Below are 25,213 nucleotides of genomic sequence, written 5' to 3'. Positions count from 1 at the left end.
CGTCCCGCCGCGGCGGGGGGCGGCCTGGCTGCTGCTCCTGCCGCTGCTGCTGCTGCCGCCGCCCCCCGCAGCGCACACAGGTAGGTGGCGGCGGTGCTGCTGTCCGGTGCCGCTGCCCGGTGCCGCTGCCGGTCGGTACTGGTCCCGCTGACACGGGAAACGTGCATCCCTCCCTGGGCCGGTGTGGGAGCCGGAGTCCCCGCGCCGCGGGTACCCAGCGTGGTTTCCGCGCTCGATTCTTCTGGCACGGCGGCCGGCCGGGACAGGCAGAAGCAGCCCGGGCTCATTGTGCCCTGCTGGCCGTGCTCCCGCAGCCGGCTGGAAGTCGCACAGGCGCCCCGGGCGGCCAGGGGTCCCGTGAGCCGCTTCTGTTAGGCAGCGGTGTCTTTGGGTGGTGGTGGTGTTGAAGGCATCCGGTACTTAACTGGAAGCGGAGCACTGAGTCTGTCTGTGATGTTGCTTCATCTTTTTCTTTCCCCCATAGTTATGCAGACTTAGATTTTATAATGATGTGCATGAATTGACTTTCAGCTGTATGCTGTGTGTCCTCTTGAGATGCTCCTTGCTATGTGTGTCACAGTAATTCCCAAAATATCTTTGGTGTTTCTGTCTTCCTTTGTGCTTGACAGCTGCCATCCCCAGCAGTCCAACCTGAGCAGTCAGGAGGCATCTTAAAAGAAAAGGCAGGAGGTATTCAGCTCATGTGCCAGTGTCCAGAGTGGCTGATTCTCTTCTTCTACCTATAGACTGGAGCGCTCCTCTGGTGACAGCCACACGTCCAAGCACAAGGAGCTGGGGGGAACATGACAGGGCAGCTAGAGCAGGCTGTATAAGCAGCTCAAACAATGCCGGGCATGGGCAAGGATGTTGCCAAGATGGACTGAGTTTGTAAACTGAAGCTGTTGAATATGTCTGCATGGTCGCTCCCCTGCTGCTATTGAAAGCATCATGCACTCCTTTTTGATATCCTCAGCTATAAAACTAAGCAAGGCATTGCAGAGATTAGCAGGTCCTGTGAGCTGCCTACTCTGCGCTCTCGTTCTGTACTCCAGACTAAATCCATAAGAACACAGTCTGCTCCCATTTAAAGCCACAATAAAAAATCCAGAACCTGTGAGTGTTCCTCATACCCTGACTGCTGTTAAGTAGCACTAAGTACTGTGTCTCAGTTAAGTCTCGACAAGCCACTCCATTGTGCATCAGTGATTTTGAGCAGCTTTCAGAGGAACCAGTGCCAGCATCTTTTTGAGGTAAATAACCACATTATTTTATCTTACTTAAGCCCACCCATCATCAGTGCAAGTGTTTTGGAAAATCTGTATAACTGGCATTCAGTTGCCCTTTAAAAAATATTCCTAATTTGATTACTACTGGTTTTGATTCTAAAGGTTCAGAAAAATGTCAAGGGGGTCGTGTTGCTTTTGTCTAATGGTTGTTCAAGAGAGAAGAGAATTTGTGTGCACATTCCTGAGGTTTTAGCTGGGCATAATTTCAGGGGGTTTTGACAGCACTACCAGCACAGAAGGGAAAGCTGTGTCCTTTTAACTGAAGGCTTGCAACTCCAATTTTCACCTCTTTCAGCATGAGGTGGTAAAAGTTGGTCTAATTCAGCCTGGCAGTATTTTGCTAATAATGGAAAAAAAATATCTGCAGAACTGTCACAGCAGTGCTCCTGTTCTTTCTCCAATGTAAAGTAATAGGTAGAGGAGTCCCTTTTGGGTACTTCCTCCCAACAGAAGTCTGAGTCCTCAGTTGCAAGCAAATGCAGTCCTGAAAATACTGTGGTTGCCCCGAGGCTTGGTCTTGTGCTGGAACAGGAACAGACTATAGCAGGGCCCAACTGCCTTGGAAAGCAGTTTTACAGCAGGGCTTCAGACTTGAATTCTTGGGTCTTGAGGGTCTGTCATGTGCCTGTCCCCTTGGGATCTCTTGTTGAGTTCCTTTCTGAACTCTGTCTCAGCAGCATTTAAATGGACCTCAGCAAAACATCAAGTAAATCACCTTCTGCTTTTACCGTGGTATGTTAGTGGGTAGGATTTGATTGGTAATGCATTAAACCTACATCTGCAGCTTCAGTGGTCGCTGACCGCATGCTGCTCTGGAGCGCTGCTGTCTAGTCATCTGTGCCCACCTAACAGCCTATCTGAGCATTGCCTGGGTTTGCACAGGACCCAGATTCCACTTGTCGCTGTACTTCAGTGGGAATTTTACAGATCAGTGTTTCACTCGTTGTTTAAAAGCCTGTACAAATAATAGTTAAAATCTGAGCAAATAAAAAAGCACAGAAAAAGCAAATTAAAAAGGAAAGAAAGGAAGATTCTTTTTGATCAATAGAACTACAACTGCAACTACCTGAAAGGTGGTTGTAGCCAGGAAGGGGGTGGTCTCTTCTCCCAGGCAACCAGCACCAGAACAAGGGGACACAGTCTCAAGCTGCGTCAGGGGAGGTTTAGACTCAAGGTGAGGAGAAAGTTCTTCACTGAGCGAGTCGTTCATCATTGGAATGGGCTGCCCAGGGAGGTAGTGGAGTCACCGTCCCTGGAGGTGTTCAAGAGGAGATTGGATGTGGCACTTGGTGCCATGGTCTAGTCGTGAGGTCTGTTGGGATAGGTTGGACTTGATGATCCTTGGGGTCTCTTCCAACCTTAGTGATACTGTGATACTGTGATACTGTGAATTGAGAATTGTAGCATGTTCCTCTTTAACACGTAAGAGAGCCTAGCAATTTTTGCACAAATCTCATAAGGATAGAAGGAATATTCTGAATTTTAGGAGTAGTAGAATGTTAATCTATTAATTTACCAAGCTCCACCTTAAGTCCTTCCCCATGTGGAAGTTTCCCTAACCACATTCTTCTGCAGTTAGAGAAACCACTAAAATATTTGAACCCTAGAGTCCAGTCTCTGTCTTTTAGATCTATGCAGAAGAAAGAATGCAATGGATACTACAATATATGTTATTCTGAGGAAAGAGAGATGAGCCTGAATGCTGCACTGCAGAAACAGAAGCATTTTGATACATGTAAGGCATGTTTGCTGGTTTTGTTCAGGTAAAGCATGTGATTTTGAAGCAAATCTCTCAAATCATTTCACTCACTGTGCTTTTGTCTGCGTTATGATGTGGTCTTGGAAAAGGATTTCTTCTGGACAAAGCTGCCCTGGAAAGTCTGTTTCATCAGTACATCTGATGTAACTAGAGCTAGGCCAGTCTTAAACAAAAGAAAAAAAACATGAAAGATTTTTTCAATGCCAACATTTTCATGTCACAGACCTGCTTATGTTGGGTTCCATTAACCTCTACTGTAGACTCAGCCTTAGATCCCACTGGACTTGGTATGTGACTATAAGCATTCCTTATGAAGCTTTCCCCTTTCAGTGTTTTCTTTCTAATAGTTGCATAAATTGCTTGCTCTGCACTGATATGCCTGATTCAATTCTCTTTCATCTTCCACTTTATCCCTATTTTTACTAATAATAGATCTATATTTTGAGAGGCAGCTTCAGGCATCCCTCTAAACAAATGTCAATGTTTTCTCTCACAGTTACTAGAGCAGTGAAATATACAAAACATCCCTTCTGGAGGGTAAATAATAATAAATGGACAAAAGGGCCTTGCAGTTAAGTTATTGAGCTGGAGTTTAGGGACCCCATTGATGCCCAGATACATTTTATCATGTTAAAACTAACCAGGAGGAAGGCAGTATTGGAGTGCTAATGATCCACCTCCCTTCCTCCTCATATATCCACAATGAATCTTTGTGAAAGCTTCCTGAAGTCAGCATACACACAGTGCTTTAAAACTTTGTAGTCTCTGGGTGGATGCTGCTCCTGGATTTAAGAGAAGGGAAGAGATTACTGTTTGAAATTCACTATCCCCCAAACCTGGGACAGCAGAAGCAACTTGCTGAGCTCGTTTTCTTAGAAAAAAAGCCTGAGCAGCCACTTCCTGTATGTCATAAATGGCCTTTGAGAACCAGTCATAATTTGTGCAGGACAGGAGTGAAACACTCAGCTCCGAGTTTAGCAGCGCTGTAATGTTTTGGTATTGGCATGAAGGTAATTAAAGGTATGTATTGGATCTGAGATGAGGCTGATCCATAGACAGTAAGTATTAGCTAAAGTATGAAATAGTGTACTGAAGCATCAGATTATTTCATATATGAACTATGCAGCATGCATGTAAAACATACATCACCCTGTGGATATATTCTGTGGTGTCCAAGTCCTGGGAAGCTTATATATTGCACTTGAAGTGCTGGCTGTATGTTAGCCAAACACAGGAAGAGCTCAGAGATAACTGTCTTTGTTGATTAGCTAAATGACTCAAAGAAGAAAAAAAAATGTTCATAAACCAGTAGAGATAAGAAAATCAGTGGTGGAAAATACTGTAAAATAATGATTTCTGAACCCTCAGAGTACTTGATTTTGTATGTGTGTGTGGTATTTTGTATTACCTACTCTATGTCTATATACTCAGCAGAACTGAACTGGGTTTGTGGTGGCAATAATCTGTGCGTTTACCTGCGAGGGCGTTAAGCTTCAGGAGCAGGCTGAGCTTGGTGTTTTTAATGCTATTTCCTGGCTATCTGCCAGTGTGAAAGAGAGAAGAATAAATGTAGCATACACATAAATAAAAGGGAACATTGGCCTAAGGAGTTCTACAATATATGAAAGAGTAGTGCCACATTTGTATAGATGAAAGGCTCATCCTTATCTTCTCATCTCCAAATTCCAAACCCATGCCAAGCTGTTTCAGACAATGCTGGGATCTGTGCCCTATTGCTTGGCTTTGCTTCTGATTTCCAAAACTTCACAAATTGTTATTACCTGCTAATTAGGACCAGAAAGGGTTAAAGGAGACACTTTGAATGCTACAAAGGGTGGCTACCAGGATGATGGAGACTGCCTCTTCACAAGGAGTCACATGGAAAAAACAGGGGGTAATGGGTACAAATTAATGCCTGCAGAGGTTCAGATTGGCACCAAGAAGAAAATTTTTCACCATGAGAACAGGTAGACATTGGGATAATCTCTCAAGGGAAGTAGTGGATTCCCCTGCATAGAATCATAGAATCAATAAGGTTGGAAAAGACCTCAGAGATCATCAAGTCCAACCTGTCACCCAACACCTCATGACTAAACCATGGCACCAAGTGCCACATCCAATCCCCTCTTGCACACCTCCAGGGACGGTGACTCCACCACCTCCCTGGGCAGCCCATTCCAATGGCTTACAACTCTCTGTGAAGAATTTTCTCCTCATCTCGAGCCTAAACCTCCCCTGGTGCAGCTTGAGACTGTGTCCTCTTGTTCTGGTGCTGGTTGCCTGGGAGAAGAGACCAACCCCCACCTGTCTACAACCTCCTTTCAGGTAATTGTAGAGCGATAAGGTCTCCCCTGAACCTCCTCTTCCCCAGGCTAAGCAGCCCCAGCTCCTTCAGCCTCTCCTCATAGGGCTTGTGCTCAAGGCCTCTCACCAGCCTCATTGCCCTTCTCTGGACATAGTTTAAGTGTCTCAATATCCTTCTTAAATTGAGGGTCCCGGAACTGGACACAGTACTCAAGGTGTGGTGTAACCAGTGCTGAGTACAGGGGCACAATGACCTCCCAGTTTCTGCTGGCCACACTATTTCTGATGCAGGCCAGGATGGTCATTTCTAAGACTCAGCTTGACAGGGTGCTGGGCCATCTCTTTTCAACTACTCTATCACCTAGAAAGGTTGGACCAGATGATCTTTGGGGTCCCTTCCAACATGGCATTCTGTGATACTGTGAAAGCTGTTGGGATTTGTGATTAAAGTCCAAATCTCAGATGTGCATTGCAGTAACCCATGCAAATGTTCCAAGTTGACCATTGTAGTTGATCACCTTACCCTTCTATGGCTATTGTTTTTTAGAGACCTTTTTAGTCTTAATTATAGCAGAGACAAGGGGTTAGGATTACTCAAGTCATTTGTGCATGTTTCCAGTTTATAGATTTTTTAATATATATATAGCTGTGGCTTGTACAGATTGATTTTTGCTGATTGGTTTCTCTCCAAGTAGTGGTGCTGGTTATCTAAAATTACAGGATTAATAGCTAAGAGAGAGAAAAATCACCCTTTATGAGCTAATCAAGAACTCTGATGTTTGAAGAAGCTCAGCTTTAAGAGAGCCTGAATTCTGGCAGCCAGGCCTATCTCTAGATAAAAATTAACTTTTACTGGGGAGTTTTGCTTAAATGATGTATAGATCTGTTTGTGTTTTATGCTGTATGTGTTTTATGATGTACCAGGAACTCAGAGGTTATTATCCACTGCTCATCCTATCTTGAAAACCAGTACAGTAAAACTGAGTAAATTAGACAGAAAAGGAAGCAAGTCATAGGACTGGAGTTATGGTATAGTTTCCAAATTAAGAGATTAAATTACTATATTTCTTTCTCATCAAAAATAGATGACTTTTCCTGTCTGCCTGACTACTGTAAGAGTATTTTAAGGACTGGAGGAAGACTGTAGTCTCATCTTGCCTTCTTTATACCCCAGCACCCTGAGCTAAATCTCACCTGATAGCTGAGCTATTTTTCTGCCTTCCGTTTTCCACTCCCTTTTCTGCAATAGGAACAGGAATGTGTCCAAAGAGAAGAGAAGCAGAAGGTTGCTTAAGGAGGTGAAAGGGTCTTACATACTGTTATCAAGATCTGTGTTTGAGCTTAATCACACTCCTTGAATAAGAACACACACATGAGGGGATTACAGCTCTTATATGAAAGGAGTTCCTTTATTTTCTACTAGTTTCCTAAAGACTGGAGGGAGCAGTTGAGATAGTATTTATTATTGCATCTGGTTTGCAAAAGACCTCACTTCTTTTGGTTTTCCTTGTCTTTTCTGAAAGTGCATCAATATCCTGCTCTAAGAGGGTACTGTAGTCAAAAGAGTAATGTACAGGATGTGGCTCAGAAGCACTGAAAACTGACTGTGCCCTGAGAAGGCTGAGGCACCTGTAATTACTGACAGGGCTTCTTCCCACTGTAAGAGCACACAGGCTTAGAAGTAGATAAGTTCAGCTCTCTGAGTCGCAGTGATTCAAACATGACCAAGAGCTAGCTCCTCTGCCATCTGAGGCAATTGTCAGACTCCTCCTGAGCTCATCAGAGTGTTGCCTGTTCCCTTGAATGTCAGCTACACCACACTGTCCCTTGGATCCAGCTGTGCTTTTTACCACATTTGTCACCAGCTCTAAAGCAGTCTTTTGTAACTTATGTGTAAAGACATAGGTGACTATGCCAAATCACTTCCTTTGTACAGCAAAATCTCTTTAAATCTATGTGCAGGTTAATGAGTCTAAAAACTTTGCCTGGTGGTTTTTACAAAAAAAAATTGTCAAGAACAGGAAAGATACTAAAAATATTACTACTGTACCTATAATTAGGTACTGAGTGGTTCACATCTGAAATTACTGTGGGACACTCTGAACAGTCATATGGTGCCTCAACGCACGCCACCTCTCACCTGACTGGAGACCAGCAGAAATGGGTGGGTACCCCAGGAAGCCTTCACTTTTTATGAGTTCTCTACAAGCAGTTGCTTCCTAGAGGCACTTATGTCTTTGATCATCTGTGGGTAGAAGTGTAAATGTGGGACATGAAGGAAAAATCATTTGGAAGTGCTTCAAGGGGCAGAGGTGCTTATCAGACTGTCTCACGCTTGTTGGGGTATCAGCAGCCAGCCTCTAGCACCAAGCAAGAGATCATACCTTGGACCTTGCTGGCTGTCCATGGGATGAACTTGAAATTGCCTCTTGCCATTTGCAAGCACTGGCTGGGCACTGGAAACTGGCAATTTATGATTGTTTGGATGGGGGTGGCTGTGTGACCTTGGTAGCTTGATTGCCTGTGAGATAAGGCATTGAAGCTTGCTAAGAGTGTTGGTCCTTCCTCTCAGATGTCAGATGCAAGAGAGTTTTTGACTTGCATCCTTTGAGGACTGCCTTTGCCTTAGAAATGAAGGCAAGTGCTTATCCTCTGTTGACATCACACTCAATCTTCTGGCCAAGGGAAAATGTGGATTGAGAATTGGGGATTTAACTAATTAAACTAGTTTGGACTACTCCAAGAAAAGCAAAATCCTTCCTCTAGACAGCCATCTAGACAAGCAAGGAGCAAAACCTGTTAGGCAATAAATTTGTCAGTTCTAACTGAACTGTTGTTGCCTGATAGACAGTAGCCAGCACTAAATGATGGAAGCCAAAACTAATTTTTGCTCAGTTTATTTGTAAAAAAATAGATCTTTTATGTAGGGATAGATGAGAAGTATTCCAAAATGAAGTGCATCAGGATCCACCTGATCACTGTCACATTGCATTTTTTTTTTTTTCACAATATTCAAACTTAACCTTTGGGTCTTTTGAAAAAATGGATTTGTCAGAGGTATTGTAACTAAGCTTTCATTTTGTTGGCTGTTGGGTCATAGTTGGCCTAAGTAGTAGTAAATTGGTCACGCTACATGCTCTAGGGAGAAAAGAAAATCCTCAAAATTACATGTTATTTTAAACATTTTATGTCATTTCAAAACACGTGTTTAAAAAAAAAAGAAAAAAGAAAAGGCAATTGTGTCATGAAATTGTCAACAATGTGCTTTTAAAATTGATTTAGTTTTCTTTTGGCAACAAATGGGTTTGCATTCCAAACAACAAAAACCCATTCGATTTGATAATTAAAAAACCCCAACAAACAAACATACCAAACAAACACATCCCCCCCCAACCACCCAGCAACCAACAAGCACAAAATACCTCTGAGGGATTATGACTCTGAAAGCCTTGAAGGGGTAATGAGTAATTTTAGAAGAGCACTCGCCTTGTTTCAGGCCAGTATTGATCAATCAGAATCAATAGAAAACATATGCATAGTAACTTTCTCCTGCTGAAGTACACCAAGGATAGTTTTTTTGCAGCAGGGTATGACTGGGTAGTGTGAACTCTGCTCTTGCACTTGCAAACCTTCTACACAGTGGGTAGAAAATTCAGTTTGTTCTCTTTCTGGAATGGATGTCAGCTGCCATGGCCATCTCAGCTGTCTCATAGCCAAGCCTTCAATGAACTGGGAAGATTTTCTCCTGCTTTCTGAAGATGAGTCTTTCTGGACCAAGTCTGAAATGTTCTTTGACCATTATTATCTGTAAAGGTGTTCTTATAAGTTAGGACAGGTTTGGATAAATAAATACAAGGCTTGACATGGAGGAGCAGAGCATGTCAGGACAAGCTGCAGTTTCAGTCCCTCTTCTGCATCTCTCCCATTCTTTGGGCAGTATTTCCACTCTCTTTCTTTCCCTGGATGACTTCCTTGAGTTCACCTGTTTCCAATGGCACCTTGCCTATTTCCTCAAAACCAAACCTCACATGCCCCAGTCTCAACCTTCTCCCACATTTCTCCACCAATTTCCTCATTTCTCCACCACCTGATTTTCATGGAGCCTTACATCTCCATTTCTGTCCCTGTCTTTCTCTTCCTTGTGCCTCCTCTGAGCAGGCTGTGACAGGAGTGACAGGCACCTGTTCTGGGAGGGCAAGAGTGTGCTTTGTGGTTAGCTCTTGAGCGCTGTTATGACTTGAACAGGAAATCACATCCGTCTCCTCCCCACATTCCCACCAGCACCACTCAAGTCAAAGGCTTTGCTAGCTTGACTTCATACCCAGGGCTTCAGGGCTCCGGCAATCCATCAGGAGAAAGGCAGCTAAGCTGTGATGATTCCTACACGCTTCTCCTCCTCCTCTTCCTTGTTACCCAGCCTGATGAGTTCAAGTCTAAAAGAATGGGCTCAGAGAAAAGCTTTTAAGCCCACTTAAATAAAAATAATTAGAGAGAGTGAGAGAGAGAAATGAAAAGAGCTCATTTAAATTGTTCCTAAGATGACTAAACAGCAGGTAGTGAGATTTGCTAACGTATTCCTGCCTTTGCTGGGTTTCCTTTCCTTTCTGTAACTTCTGATCTCCAATTTTGGCTCGGTTCCCCTGTTTACCACTTGGTGTACTCCCTCGCATTCCTGCATGGCCAGTGCCAGCTTGCTTGAGGCTGCAGATGTGCCAGAAAAGACAGTGCCACTGAACGTGATGCTAAACGTGCATCTGCTCTGAGAGAGTATGACGGTTTGTACGTTATGCTTAGGCGTGTTTGAGGGAATATTTTTCACTAACAGTATGAGCATTGAAACAGATGAACTGGAGGGAGTAAACAGAATAAAAGTGCCTTAAAAAAAATAAAATCAAGAGCAGCTGCATAGAAGGAGCAAGCAAGATTGCACAGGAGATTGGTGGAAGTCACCAAAAGCTGTACAGAAACACTGAAGAAAGGCCAGTGGCTTAGAGCGCTGCAGGAACCTAGATTGCTCCTAGATTGTCTAGATTGCTCCTAAATTGCTTGACGCTTCACTGGTGGGTCTCAGCTCCCAGTGGGAGAAGGTAAATCGAGGACTCAACCTGTTTGAAAGTCTGCCCTCCCTCCAAAGTGTGTAAGCGTGGATTACATCTATGGTCATGGTGTGGCAGCTGCGAATGGTGAGGCACAAGGAGTTCCTGCAGTGTTGCCCATAAATTGCATTCCTAGCACAAAGGAGCTTCTTCAGATATGCTCCCAGGCACCATTTTCATGTAAGAAAAGACAACAGGAGTTGAAACCAAAGTCTCTGTCGTTGTCAGAAAAGGAGTTCCTCTTTCAGATTCCCAGACAACTATATGGGCAGGGTCCCTGGGTTTTACTGCTGTGGCTGCTGGGGAAAGCAAGCTGTGTTGCAGTAAGGCCTGCCCTTCTCTCCTAATGCCTTCCACATCACTGATTGGCTTAGAGTGTATCTTACAGTTGTCTAGAGAAGCCCTGTGACATCCTTTATTGTTTTATTTTATTGGCTAATTTAGTGATTGCACCCTTGTGGCCATGCCACAGCAAAATATAGCTGATGATTGCTCTGAGAGCAGCACAGTCAAAAACTACCTACACAGGAGGCATTTCTGTGCCAATAGGGGAGCTTTCAGTGAGTCCTCTGCCTTCTCCCAACCCCAGAACTTTAGCCCATGTACAGAAAACAATCTCTATGTTTTTATGTGTTTTTGTGCTTTGCAGATTCTTGGTTACCCAAGTGGAGTGAAAGGTTAACCTGTTTGTAGTGAGGGTGGAGGTTGCTGTAGCTGTGTTTGTTCTGCAGCACTGACATTAAACACAGCTGTTTGTCACTGGGGTTAGCAGCGGTGCCTCCTGGCAGAGAGAGAGCAGATTCTGAGTGGATGGTAGCAGCAACATAACCAACCATAACTGAACCCAAACTTTGAACCCTGTCAACTCAAGTGAGACATGTGCCTTGCAGGGAGATCTACACCATTTAAAGCTGACCAGGTTTTTGAACCCAGCTGACACTTTGCTAAAGAGAAGATGAGGCATGTGCCATGCAGTCTTTTACTCATGCGGAGAATCTCAGTAACGTCAGTGGGTTTTTTCGCTCACACGTGACGGTGTTTTCAGGCTAAGTCATGTCTGTTTTGGAGAGTCTCACAACAGCTTATTTAAGATCAGAGCATGTCTCTTCATTGTGGAGGTGAAGTTTGCAAGTCTGTATTACTGCTTTCTTTTCAGTCCAGGTGTGTAGTCATGAAGATGTAAAGAATGGTATTACTCAAGGTTTGATTTACAGCGTTTCCAAAAGCAGTAATTAAGGTCTCCAGGTTTTGCCATGCAAAAAATAAATAAAGTAACTTTGTTATACTAGGAAGTGGTGACAGCTATTGCAGACTATCATTGAGACAGACTAAACACAGCTAACCAACATGTATGACTGATCTCTGCTCTCACGTAGGCCTGTGCAGACAGAAAATATTCCACGTGACAACCATGCCATTAATCTCAGTTAAAGGAAATAAAATCAGAGTATAACTAGATATATTGTGTTTGAAGACATGATACTGAAATAAGCAACTGATGTACATACTTGAGTCCTTTCCTGACTGATAACCTTGGGACATACAAGCTCTGTTTTCTACACATACCTCCTGATACTATCAAGTGTAGATTAGGCATGGAGAAGTTTATTCTTAACTCTCTCTGGAGAAACAGAGGTTTTACAGATGCAGAACTGAGGGATAAAAAACCCTTGCATAATCTGTTGTAAGGCTAAACAGAATCCTTTACTAAAGAGGCAAGACCAGAGACGGAAACCAAATCTCTGCTTTTGCAGCAAATAGAAAGTTAACCACCTCGATCCATCTGCCCTCCAAATCACACTGAGATGGGAGCACACTGACAGTGTTATGCCTTAGATCTTGTAGAGATACAGTCTGCGGGTTCTGCATGCTGAGATTGGCCCGTCTGCTGCAGTCAAGTGTTTTCTGTCTTGAAATGTCATTCACCACAACAGAAACCACACTAAGAGGAAGGATATTGAAAAACAAAATAAAACAAAACAAAAAATCGACCCAAACCCATCTTTGCATGCTACAAGTTTAAAAATCATTTAGTGTAACAGACAAATGCTTGACTCTTGCTACTTTAAAATGTGCTTGAGGAACGTAAATGTTTTGATGTGAGGATGGGCAAACGTCAAAAGGAACAGGCAAACAAAAAGCTATTCAGTAAACCAATGGCAATAATTTCCTGTGTCTGTGATGAGCTGGCTGCCTCCAGCCAGTTTAGTTCAGGGACTATGGATTAGCCTGAGCAGCAGTACATAGTTTTTAAACTTTTAAAGAAAAATAGGAGTGAAAAGTGAGCTGTTAAGGAAGTTTTTTGCTGTCCTGACAAATTCACGCAGTGTGAAGCCAGATTTATCTGATAGTGTAAGAAGGCTTATCAAAATGTGGCTGGTAGTGATCTTAAGAGATTGCCTGGTCCACTTACCTGTAGGTAGATTAAGATGAATTAGTGTTATTGCTAGAGGGGATTCTCTAATGATCCAGCAGGCCTTCTGGGTGACCCATCTGCACATGTTGCTCCTCTTCCCACAACAGATTACTCCCAATGCCTTCTTTCAGGCTGAAACTCAGCTTCATTCCTTTTCCTCCATATTCCTGGTGGACCTGGACAATAGATATCCTTCTCATGTAAGGACTTGCAGTGTCCCCTGCCTTTCCTCCCTGACAAGTGCTGAGGGAGCAGAGATCAAGGCTGACGGGCTTGACCATCACCTCTGCTGAAGAAAGAAAGAAGAATCCAGTCTGGTCCAGTCTAAATATGGAAGAGTATCTTTGTCTGCCCTCTGTGACCACTGCAAAGTAGAAACCTTGCTCAGGGTCCAAGTTACCAGACACAAATGTCCTCCACATCTGCTGCTGTTTAAGGGCTAGAAATTGTAGTCTTTCTTCCAAAGGTTTTTTGATTGTGGAGTATTATCCTCCAGACTTTGTTTTAGTCTTCAATATCTCCTTGCTGGGCATTTTTTTCCCCCTCTCATTGTTTTCTTAATGAGAAGCCTTTTATAGCTTTGATTCCTAGCAATCTAAGGAAATACCTATGCTGTATTTCCTCCTGCTTGCCTCAGTCCGTCCTTCACGTTCCACATGAATTTGCCAGGTTGCCTTTCTCAGGGCTTGGGCAGCATTGTGTGCTTCTGAGATTTTTGTTTATTTTATTATAATGTCTTATTCCTGGCTGTTGATTATGCAGTCAATGAGTTTCCTAAAGTGTCATACACTTCAGTGTTGGGATGTGGTACAAAGAATGAAACTTGATGCATGGATGATTTCTCATAGTCCATGCGATGCTGGTTTTAATTTGTTTCTCTTAATAGCACATACACTAATTCTTTACATGTTTTCCCTGGTTTACTGAGCAAATGTTGCCAGTTTTAGGCTGTTTTCTTAGCTCTCTTGGACAGCTTCATCTTTACACTTGGATTAGTTTCACCTAAAGCAGTTGGAGGGACATTTATTTTGGGGGAAATCAACACCTGAAGAGAAGGCTCGGAGGTGACCTAATTGTGGCCTTCCAGTATCTGAAGGGGGCCTACAAGAAGGCTGGGAAGGGACTTCTCAGGATATCAGGTAGTGATAGGACTAGGGGGAATGGAATGAAGCTGGAGGTGGGGAGATTCAGGCTGGATATGAGGAGGAAGTTCTTCACCATGAGAGTGGTGAAGCCCTGGAATGAGTTGTCCAGGGAGGTGGTCGGGGCACTGTCCCTGGAGGTGTTTAAGACCAGGCTGGATGAGGCTCTGGCCAGCCTGATCTAGTGTGAGGTGTCCCTGCCCATGGCAGGGGGGGTGGAACTAGATGATCCTTGTGGTCCCTTCCAACCCTGACTGATACTATGATACCTTTTGTTTTCTAGGTTCTGTATTTCCCACTTGGAAGCAAATATAGTAAAATAGATTGACTACTGGAGGTCTTTTTCTGCTGCTGCTTTCACGTCCCCTGGCATCCAGAAACTTTTAAAACATCATTATAGCTTGAGTCTATAGTTTGAGCTCTTGCAATATGACTGTCACTGGGCATTTTTGTGTTCAAGGAAATGGGACTTTCTATATAGTTTTTGTAAATAAATCAGCTTGCCCTAAGGACTATACTGGACAAAATTTCTTTTCCAGCTAGAAAAAATAATAATAATTAAAAGCCACTGAGATAAAAGAGAGCAGCATTAGAATGCCCTCTATAACCAGATATAAACAGAAGATACACAGATAAACAGAGAGAAAGAGATATAAATCCGAAGACACAGATGCAGACATACACTGAAGTTTGTCTTCTGCATTAACTTAGAGATGGAGGAGGCTTGGAAAATTTCCATTGGGAAAGTTTAAAAGTAATTGGTCTCTACAGAATTTTAAGGAGATTGTTTTAATAACCATAATGAAAAGAAAAGCTTTTACTGCTTGGCTCAAAGTCGACGGCTAGAAGGCAGCAAGTTAATAAGGAAAATGGTGGTGACTTTTGCTTACAAAAGCAACTGTATGTTGCATGTAAAGGTCAAAGAAAATGATTACCCTCGTAATGGTGAAATATACTACAAAAAGTCCCTTAAAGTCTGCTTAAGGAATTAATTAACTAATAATTTAGACAGGTTCCTAGTATTTGTGTTAATATGCTTTATTTCACCCTTTCTCTGTATCTTTTTGTTACCTTAAGAACTAGAATTGCATCCCAAGAGGAAGAGCTTAAAGGGTTTTGAAAAGTTCTGAAGAACCACAGGGTCACTTTTTCTCTTCCCTGTTATGCTCTTGTGGCCGCTTACAGTGAGAAGCTCCTTCCCAGCAGCTTCATCTTCAGGGCTGGTATATTGCAAAGATGTGAAATGGATTCTTTAAGAGCCCCAGACTTGCTTATCCATTTCAAAAGCTCATGCAATGATCAGCAATTTAGATGAGTGGCTTAACCATAGGTGTTTACTTTTGACTTTCTGGAGAATCAAAAATGACACTGGGGCTATTGTGATCATCCCATCTGATTTTCCAGTGTGCAGGAGACTCCATGTGTCTTCCTAAAAATACCTGGTTTAATTCTTTAAAGTCCACAAGAAGTCTAATTTAGTATTTTGTGTTAAATTGTTGTATTGGGTTGGACTGAGCTGGAGTTAATTCTCCTCACAGCATCTTTCTAGTGCTGTTATTTTTGCAGCAGTAGTTGATAACACAGCAGTGTTTTGGCTACTGTTGAATAAATATCCAGGCTGTGTCCTTTCACCATTTCCCTGCCCCAAGAGTACATTGAGGGGTGGGCAAAATCCTGGGAGGAGACACGGCTGAGCCAGCTGACTCAGACTGGCCAAAGAGGTATTCCATACCATATCACATCAGCTCAGGTATAAGAATGAAGTGAAAGAAGGAAGTGTGGGCATTCGTTCATGGTGTCTATCCTCCCAAGTAACCACCAAGCTTAGAGGGCCCTGCTTCCTGAGACCAACCATCGTCCTGCTGATGGGAAGTAGAGACCAACATCTCTGTCTCTGCTTTTTGCTTCTGCACGGTCTATTGCTGTTTGCTTATTAGTGTTATTAAAATTGCTCCTATCCTATTCCTGGCTTCTGTTGCATTTTTTTTTCCCTTCTCCCCCTGTTCACTTAAGAGGGGGAGTGATAGAGCGGCTTTGGTGGGCATCTGGCCTCCAGGCCAGGGCCAAACCACCACAATTGTGTTGAATTGTTCTGCTGTCTCAACGCTTTTATGATTTTAAAAAGCACCTCTCTTTGAGACTGAACTTTTCTAGCTTTAGTTTGTAGTTCCTGGCTATTTCCATGCCAATGTCTGTCATAAATGGCAAAGCCATTTTTGCTAAAGAAAACCCCACTCATACAGGTGAAATTTGGAACTGCACTAGGTTCTAAAAAGAAAGAAAAAAAATATTTTCTGTGGCCAACAGCCTTGTGATTTCAATAAGAAAGGCATCATGAAGAATTTTGTAGCTTAAATATATATTTGATTAACTTGCAAGCATATGTGTTTGCATGTTCTTAGTGTATATTGTTCCTTTCTTCTTTTCTTTCCCAGGAGAGTTGTATTATTCTTTGCCCAACCCTAGGAATGTCCATTTTGAATCCGTAAACATGAAGAATGTTCTTCACTGGTCAGCACCAGAAGGCACAGGAGATGGAGTACTCTACAAGGTGAAGTATTCAGTGTAAGTTGGCTTCCTTATTTTATCCCCCAGTGACTCTTATTTTATCATTTGAAATAATAATTTTAAAATCTCAACTCAAGATAAGGCTGCTTAAAAAAAAAAACAAAGAAAGGAGAACTAAAATATAGGTTAGACATAAGCAATATGTTTTAAAGTTTTACTTCTGGTACTGCTTACTTTGGATTCAGTTAACATAAGGAGACTTTCTTCATCTGAAGTGTAGTCTGCAGCATGGAGACTTTCTGCACACATTACAATGCATATGGAGATACAGAATTTCATAGAACATGAACATCACCCAGGGTTTTATTGTTGTTTCCTGACAGGCCCAACCCTCATAGATTTCTTCTGATGCCACAAGCCTCAGCAGTCTAAGAGAAAATACACTGAAGTTATCAAGTATTGTAGAAAATGAAGTAATGAGTAATATTTTCAAGGGGCTGCAACTTTGTAGGGTATCAAGGAATTAGAGTGAGGACCAGAATCCCTTTCCCAGCGAGCTCTGGGTCATTCTGTAGGACAGTGTTGGAACTTTAGCTTATAAATGGATGTAGCACTGTCATCGTGGATGATGCAATGCTTCCAATCTATACCTCTAATATTTACAATTCCATCAACCTAGCAGTGTTTTCATGACACTAAAACAAATGTAAGTAAGTTTCCTGTAACGTGAAGTGGCTACTGTAAAAAGCTAGGAGTTGATAATTGTCAGGAACTGCAACCTATTTTGCCCAGGTCTTTGTCCTCCATGCCAATAGAGGAGCAAAATAGTTCATCTCCTAGAAAAGGAGAGAGTGCTCAGTAATTGTGGCGTGAACAATAATTGTGTGCAAGGTAAAATGCTCAGAGAGCACAAGTTCTGCTGGCTGTGCAGGGTCAGCTGATCCCTGGAAGAGTCTGTCACTGTCTTTTGCACTGAATACAAAACCACTCAGATGTGACTCTCTGTACCTAGGGCAGCAAGGCCTTGAGTTAGGTGGAAAATGCTGGTGAGCAATACTGTCCTGCAGTCGTGTAGAAGCTGCCACACATCCTCGATAATTAGCAGCCAAAGGCAAATTCTTAATAATGTGAATATGAGGAGCAAGAGCTTCTGACCAAATCCAGGCAGGAATTTTCCAAGGATATCTTGATTCCTTCTACTAGTGTAGAAGAGCTTGTTGGTACTGAGGCATTATTGGTAGCAGGTATATGCTCTTCTCAACTAAAAGGATTTTTAAGCTCATTGTATTCCAAGGGAGTCTTTCTTTTAAACTAGAAAAAGAAGTTACAGTCACCAATGAGTAGTCTGCTGTCCACTCATCTTGGAGACCCTGAGCATCATCTACCCCTATACACACCAGGATGAGCCACTGATCATTCTGACAGAATTCTTTGTCTTTGTATAAATAGTTATCCTGATTCTATTTTCACATGTTTAGAGTTCAGACTAAAGCTGTGGAGACTAAATTTGAGAGATCTCTGATTTGTGCAAGCAAAGTAACATCCCAAACAGTTCCATATAGCCCCTTTTGGATCAGGCCCACTCTGATTTATTTTTCACTCAAAACTCATGGAAGTCTTGTGTTTTATCTCAGCTGAAGTTGGGAGTTCCTTGAAATTGCAGATTTCTGCAAAGCAAGCAAACTTCTTTATCAGCTGTAATACCAGTTTCTGTGCTATGTTACTAAGTAACTAACATCATGGCAATAGCTTTTATACAGCTCCTTTCTCTTTCTTTTTTTCGCTATAGATACGGTGTTGGCAAATGGATTAGAAAGCCAGACTGCAGGAATATCAACAGAACATGGTGTGACCTCTCCAATGAGACCTCTGACTATGAAGAACAATACTATGCAAGCGTTAAAGCCTTCCTAAATGGGAGGTGCTCTGACTGGATAGAAACAGCACGATTCAACCCTCTTACAGACAGTAAGGAAAGCTAATCAGACAGCCAGATGTTCAGTAGCCTTGGTTAATCTTGTGTGCTCAGACTACACGTGCCTTTGTAGTGTGTGATACTGAAATTTTATCATGAGGTTAGATACCTTATTGTGTTTTCAGTTGTTTCACATTCATGCTTTTGGCAGAAGTAATTGAAATGATCACATTGCAATTTGGATATGTGTGTGTTATCTATACAGTCTTACATATACACTGAATACTCTTTTATACTATAGTAAAGCTTTACTCAAGGCAAATAAAAGCTGCAGCATATCCACAGTATAAAGAGCTCTGCTTTTGAACAGGGTTTATTAAATCAAGCAGTAATCATACTCTAGAGAGCAATATCTATTATCTGTGCCAGATAATCTGAGAACATACTGGTAATTTAGCTTGTTTTAACAAATAGTGCTTCAAGGTTGTTTATTCTTCAAAGTCACAAGAATTCCTAGGCAAAAGTCCAAGTCAGTGTTCACCTCACTGTAAAGGTCACCCTAATTATCTGATAAAATAAATACAAAACACAAACGAATTGTTTGAAGTCCTATTTAGACTTGCCAAAACATTACCAAAAAATTAATATAATCCACTTTTAGAAACTGTATGGTCAAAACAGTGTTCCTATCTGCATTTGACTGCTTTTTTGCATACTCATTTTTCCAGCTAAAATTGATCCACCCATGGTAAGTGTATCTTCTACTGAGAAATCTATTTCAATCATTCTGACTGCTCCTGAGAAGTGGAAGAGAAGTCCTGAGGGAGAATCTGTATCTCTGCTTCAAGTGTATCCAGGTCTACAATACAACGTGTCTGTCCTCAACAAAAAAACAAAGAAGCGGGTAAGCTTTGACAGGGCTGCAGAGCTACACCTGTGAAACCTGTGCTTTGTGCTGCTCAAAATCCACTTTGTCTGTAACAGCAATGTTAAAAATAGAATTCATAGAATCATAGAATCAGTCAGAGTTGGAAGGGACCACAAGGATCATCTAGTTCCAACCCCCCAGCCATGGGCAGGGACACCTCACACTAGATCAGGATGGCCAGAGCCTCATCCAGCCTGGTCTTAAACACCTCCAGGGATGGTGCCCCAACCACCTCCCTGGACAACCCATTCCAGGGCTTCACCACTCTCATGGTGAAGACCTTCCCCCTCACGTCCAGCCTGAATCTCCCCACCTCCAGCTTCATTCCATTCCCCCTAGTCCTATCACTACCTGACATCCTAATTCATAGCCTTATAGGGCTTGTAGCATCATTCAGATTGGGAAGGAGCTCAGGAGTTCTCTAGTCTAAAGTCCTGTTCAAAGCAGGATCAGCTGTGAGCTCAGACCAGGCTGCTCAGGGTTTGTCCAGCTGCATCCTAAAAACTGTCAAGGATGGGCACTACACACACATGTTCCACTACACACTTTTTCCTCTGAGAGGCAAGTAATTTCTTTATAAAAAATAAATACCTTGAGGTTTTGATTGCAGTCAGAAAAAAAAGGATGCAGCTGGCAGTTCTTAAAGTTTCATTATTCTTCCCAGAAGATTTGTGTGCTTGTGATACATTTTGTATAAGAGCTTTACCTTTCTGTAACAGAGGAGTTAAAGGGAGAAAAGTAGTATTTTTTTTGTCTTCCAGTGGTTCTTCTCCATCAGCAACAACACCTTGCTCGTGCCCTGGTTAGAACCTGGAACGGCTTATTGTGTCAGCGCACAGATACATGTCACCACACCACTTTTGCACAGTGGGTTCTCCAAAGAATATTGCATTTCTACCTTGAGAGGTATGCATAAGCTGGCAAATTACAATTAGAAGAGGTCAGTTAGAAAAAATCATGGTGATTGACACTGTACACTTTTTATGTGTACAGTGAGAGTGAAAATTGTCATTGTTTCTCCCCTCTCTATGTATTATCACAGTATCATAGTATCAGTCAGGGTTGGAAGGGACCAGAAGGATCATCTAGTTCCACCCCCCCTGCCATGGGCAGTGACACCCCACACTAGATCACGCTGGCCAGAGCCTCATCCAGCCTGGTCTTAAACACCTTCAGGGACAGGGCCTCAACCGCCTCCCTGGACAACCCATTCCAGGGTTTCACCACTCTCATGGTGAAGAACTTCCTCCTCATGTCCAGTCTGAATCTCCCCACCTCCAGCTTCATTCCATTCCCCCTAGTCCTGTCACTACCTGATATCCTGAGATATTTGTACTTTGCCTTTAATAAAATATAACTGGAAGGTGATCAGAACCTCTGATGGAAATTATCTGCATTCTTTGAGTCTTAGTGAACATAGAATGTTTTGGGTTGTTTTTTTCCCTTGGGTGATGTTTGGGAGTGGCCGGGCTGGGTCAATGTGAAATTTGCAACGGGAGAGCCATAGGGAAGGTTGGGGTGATAACAAAAATTTGTCCTGTAGCTCAAATGTAATTTTTTTTAAAACTCCTGTTGATTCCTTGCTTTTCCTTGTGCAGTGTGGTGAATTCACTCATTACTATCTGAATGCATTAAAAAGTTGCTCAGTACAATGAAAACTTCCGCTTTTTGTTAACAGATAAAACAGCCGATGAGACTACAACAATCGTATTTGGATACGTTCTGCCTGTAATGCTGACTGTCCTTTTTATTTCAATGGCATGCTATTGTGTGCACAGGTATATTCATGTCATCAAACAGAAACACCCAACAAACCTGGTAAGTGTTCTCTGTTGAGAAGGAGGTCTCTGATAAACTTGGCACTCGCAGCAGAGCTGTGCATTTTCCAGGGCTCCGAGGCAGCTGTGAGGAAACCATGGCTAGCTGCAACTAAAAGCTTTAGTTGCTACTTAAATCAGCACAACATCACCTTGAGGGTTATTAAATGCAAGAAAAACAGAGTAATAACTCTAGTTAGCTACTGTGTCTAAAAAGATAACCAGATCTCAAAATGTGACCAGAGCTAATGAGAATCAGAACAGAGCTCTTCATTTGGCAAGAGCCATTGCCATAAGCAAGCTCTGAGGTGCACTGAAACAAGCTCTGTTAGGCAGTCAGCAATCCCTAAGTTTATCTGGGAATAAGCATTTTAGAGAGTCAGTGAACAAAAGTTATTAATTGGTTGAATTCAGAAACAGGAAGGAAAGATAATTAAGCAGTACCTAAACTCCCATGATGTTTTCTTGGGCTGTCACTAGGTACTACCATATTTTTCCACTTCATTGTGATTGTGAAGGATTCAGCATGTAGGCATCATACAAATAGTTCAATGTGGATTTCAAGAATACTTGCACATCCTGCACTATTTCCTAACCCCAATAAATGTATGAACAAATGCATTCTGTTATTTAGGCAGCCCCAAATACACTTTCTACCAAGAAATGTGCACGTTTCTCAAAGCTGCAAAGTTTGTTAATCATTAGGAAGAGCATACAAAGTCTAATAAATACTACTGCTTTCCAGCTCATGAGCCCAGCAGAGTTTTCTCACACCTAGCTCTAAGCAAGTTACTCAACCATAAACAATGACAATAATGAATGAACTCTTTGATGTTAATCCCATATGCGTGACACCCTGTGATAGGAGTTGTTTTCAACATCCTGATCTGAAATAATACAGAGCATCACAGAGGAGGTAGGAGAAACGTTCACTGAGAGACTGGGTTCAGAGGGGTTCAGGAGTAGAGCAGCTACTGCTGCAGTGTGGTCAGGTGTGCACAGAGACACCTCCTGTATTTGATGAGACACCAGCTTTATAATGGAATTCATAGTACCATAGAATCAGAGAATGGTCTGTGTTGGAAGGGACCCATGAAGGTCACCTAGTCCAACCCCCTCTGCAGTAAGCAGTGGCATCCTCAACTAGATCAGGCTTCCCAGAGCCCTGTCAAGCCCCAGTTTGAGTATCTCCAGGGATGGGGCCCCAACCACCTTCCTGGGCAACCTGTTCCAGTGTTCCACCACAAACTAGTCCACATGGGCACCCTGTGTGGTCAGGGGAGATGGAATAAGCAGTTTGTTTTGATTCTGACCCAGGGAAAGTTTTCAGACTACCTAGTACATTGATCAGTGGTCTTAGTCTGCCATTCAAGCTTTAAAGCACTGAAGTGCAGCTTTCTGGTGGTTGTTTTCCTATTGCGCTTTCCTTTAGCGACTGCTTCTGCAGTATTTATTCCTGTTAAAAATACTGCTCATTTCAGAAAGATTCCTGATGCTTAATTAGATGATTTATTACAGAGGCAAAAAGCAGCCTGTGACAGACTGCAAAGTGCAGGCTCCATACACTGCACTTCAACTTGATGCAGCTGTCTCTCTGAAAGGAAACCTGATACTATTTAATTCAATTTAAGCTATAACTTCAGATGGTACCTGACTCTGTGCTTGTGGGATGTGGAATAGATTGTGTAATCTGTGACCCAGGGGCAGCTCATGTTTTCTCCACTGTCACTTGAGCTTGTATTGATGGAATCAAAACCAGAAATTGACAGAATTGTTCTAATCATTATTTTGACATGGAGAAGATGAGAAAAGGTATATTAGAGCTAGTCAAAATATAGGTTTATTTTGGGTAGGACGAAAGAAGTGGAGCACGTTAACTCTCATGGAGGTTTATGTGATGAACTTCTTTCTTCCCTCTATTGAAATAATCTCTTCATAAGGTCTTGCCTGGCCTTATAGTTTGAAAATACATGACAGCACAAGAAGCAGGAAAACAGTATTTTTATTGTCCTTCACTCAAATTCAAACTATTTTTTTGCTTTGCAGGTATGGCACTACACTGACAAATGTAACGAAATGGTTTTCACACCACATGAAAAAATCAACCCCATCACTATTAATGTGGATGAGGCCAAGCCATCTCAGGAATCCAAACATCTATCAGAAAGCAGAAGTCCCCACTATTACAATGTTTACAGTGACACCCAAGGGGAGGATTTGCCTTCAAAAGAAGGGCTGGAAGCAAAACATTTGCTTGATATTCCCCACAAAATGGATATTTTAGCAGGAGGCAGCCAAAGTGGGAATTGGCCATCTTATGGCCAGCCTGAAACAAAGAATACTTTAAGACAGAAAAATTCAGAAACTGTGGAGTATGAACATGATATAAGGGCTGAAGACTTCAGTCCCAGTCAGAATCTAGAACAGAATACCTCTGCCCTCGGAGGACTACTAGGTGACCCACAGATGACTTGGAGAGACCTGGTTAATATGAAAACAGTACAGCCTTATTGTCCCCAACTAGAGATGAGGGCGTTAGACCCTTATTTGGGACAGAAAATAGAGGAACTTAATTTGAAGATGGTTGATGCATCAGGTGAACAGCCCATATTAGTAGATTGGGATCCTAACACAGGAAGATTGTATATTCCTGCCTTGTCCAGTGTTGAAAACCAGGTGTGTGAAGGAGTATTCAAGGTTGATGATCCTGACGAAGAAGGACTTTTGTTCAGACTGTATGAGAAAGAGATGTCTGATGAATCATCGGAGGGCCCAGAAATGTATTTCCTGCAATTCAAGGAACAATGGGGGCTGCATGTAGAAATGGAAGACTGAAGAGTAATTTTCTAAGAAATTCTGAAATGCTAGGTCTTGTTTACTTGGCCAAAGAGAGTGATGGACTCAGTGGAGCAAACACATCTTAACATATTAAACTTTTTGGAGCCATCACAGTTGAACAACTTACTCATGATATGTGTTTATAACAGTTTCCAGATGTGATATAAGAGATTTTGACTTCCATGATAAGCCTCTCAGGTAAAATATGCTGGTTATGAGATTGTCTTCTTTTAAAAAGTATATATATTTTTACACAGGGTGCTGTTAGGATTTTCACATTGTAATTTCTACATTTGAAAGCAGTTATTTTTAGCAAATAAAAAGCAACAATATGATATATTGCTGTGCTGTTTCACATATCTTAACACAACACAAGTCTTTTCTAGGTCTCACTCACACAGAATCACAGAATCACCAAGGTTGGAAGAGACCTCAAAGATCATCGAGTCCAGCCTGTCACCACAGACCTCATGAATGGACCATGGCACCAAGTGCCACGTCCAATCCCCTCTTGAACACCTCCAGGGATGGTGACTCCACCACCTCCCTGGGCAGCCCATTCCAATGGCTAACAACTCTCTCAGTGAAGAACTTTCTCCTCACCTCAAGCCTAAACTTCCCCTGGCACAGCCTGAGACTATGTCCTCTTGTTCTGGAGTTGGTTGCCTGGGAGAAGAGACCAACCCCCTCCTGCTACTTGTAATGGTTTGAGCTGAAAGTTGTAGAAGTTAAGGGCATTCCAGTGTACATTTTTTTTTCTTGTTTATAAATATTCTTCTACTTAGTGAAGTTTCTTTTGAAAGACTTGTCCAAGTTGAGGATTCCTTTCCATACTGTATGTCATGGGTTTAAGGCACTGGGATGTCTTAAACCACAGAGAAGTGTTTCAGAAGGACTAGACAGTCTGGAAGAAACATACCAGAAAGTGTAATCTTTTGTTACTTCATTCCCATAAGCCCGCCATCTCTGTAAAACCAAGCATTTCTGCTTGTTCTGCCCTTTTCCTCTCTCTGTCCCCTCTCCCAGATGGATCTTATGTCTTGTTTGTTATTTTGAGGGAGGGTTTTCAGCCTTGAGCAGCCTGAGCAATGCTGAATTTCTTCTGCCCTATTTGGGCCCAGAGGCATGGGCAGGGTAGAGAGGTATTGAGGGTGGAAATTGAGGCCTGGGGTTTTGGCCTAAGTGGGGGAGGTTTTGAAAAGGT

The 25,213-nt window shown here is 42.4% G+C and overlaps 1 protein-coding gene across 1 annotated transcript; it reads left to right on the top strand.

The window, feature by feature from the left end:
- Positions 1-24,033, top strand: IL20RA (interleukin 20 receptor subunit alpha). Its single transcript, XM_054162477.1, has 7 exons — positions 1-80; positions 16,439-16,568; positions 18,301-18,479; positions 19,155-19,330; positions 20,116-20,260; positions 21,033-21,172; positions 23,218-24,033. The coding sequence occupies exons 2-7, from the start codon at positions 16,495-16,497 to the stop codon at positions 24,004-24,006; spliced, it is 1,503 nt and encodes a 500-aa protein (XP_054018452.1). The 5' UTR covers positions 1-80; positions 16,439-16,494; the 3' UTR covers positions 24,007-24,033.
- The last annotated feature ends 1,180 nt before the right edge of the window (positions 24,034-25,213 follow it).

Source organism: Dryobates pubescens, chromosome 6 (assembly GCF_014839835.1).
Source record: "Dryobates pubescens isolate bDryPub1 chromosome 6, bDryPub1.pri, whole genome shotgun sequence".
Lineage (NCBI taxonomy): Eukaryota > Metazoa > Chordata > Aves > Piciformes > Picidae > Dryobates > Dryobates pubescens.
Note: the sequence above shows the minus strand (reverse complement) of the source record. Positions and strands in the feature narration are given on the sequence as shown.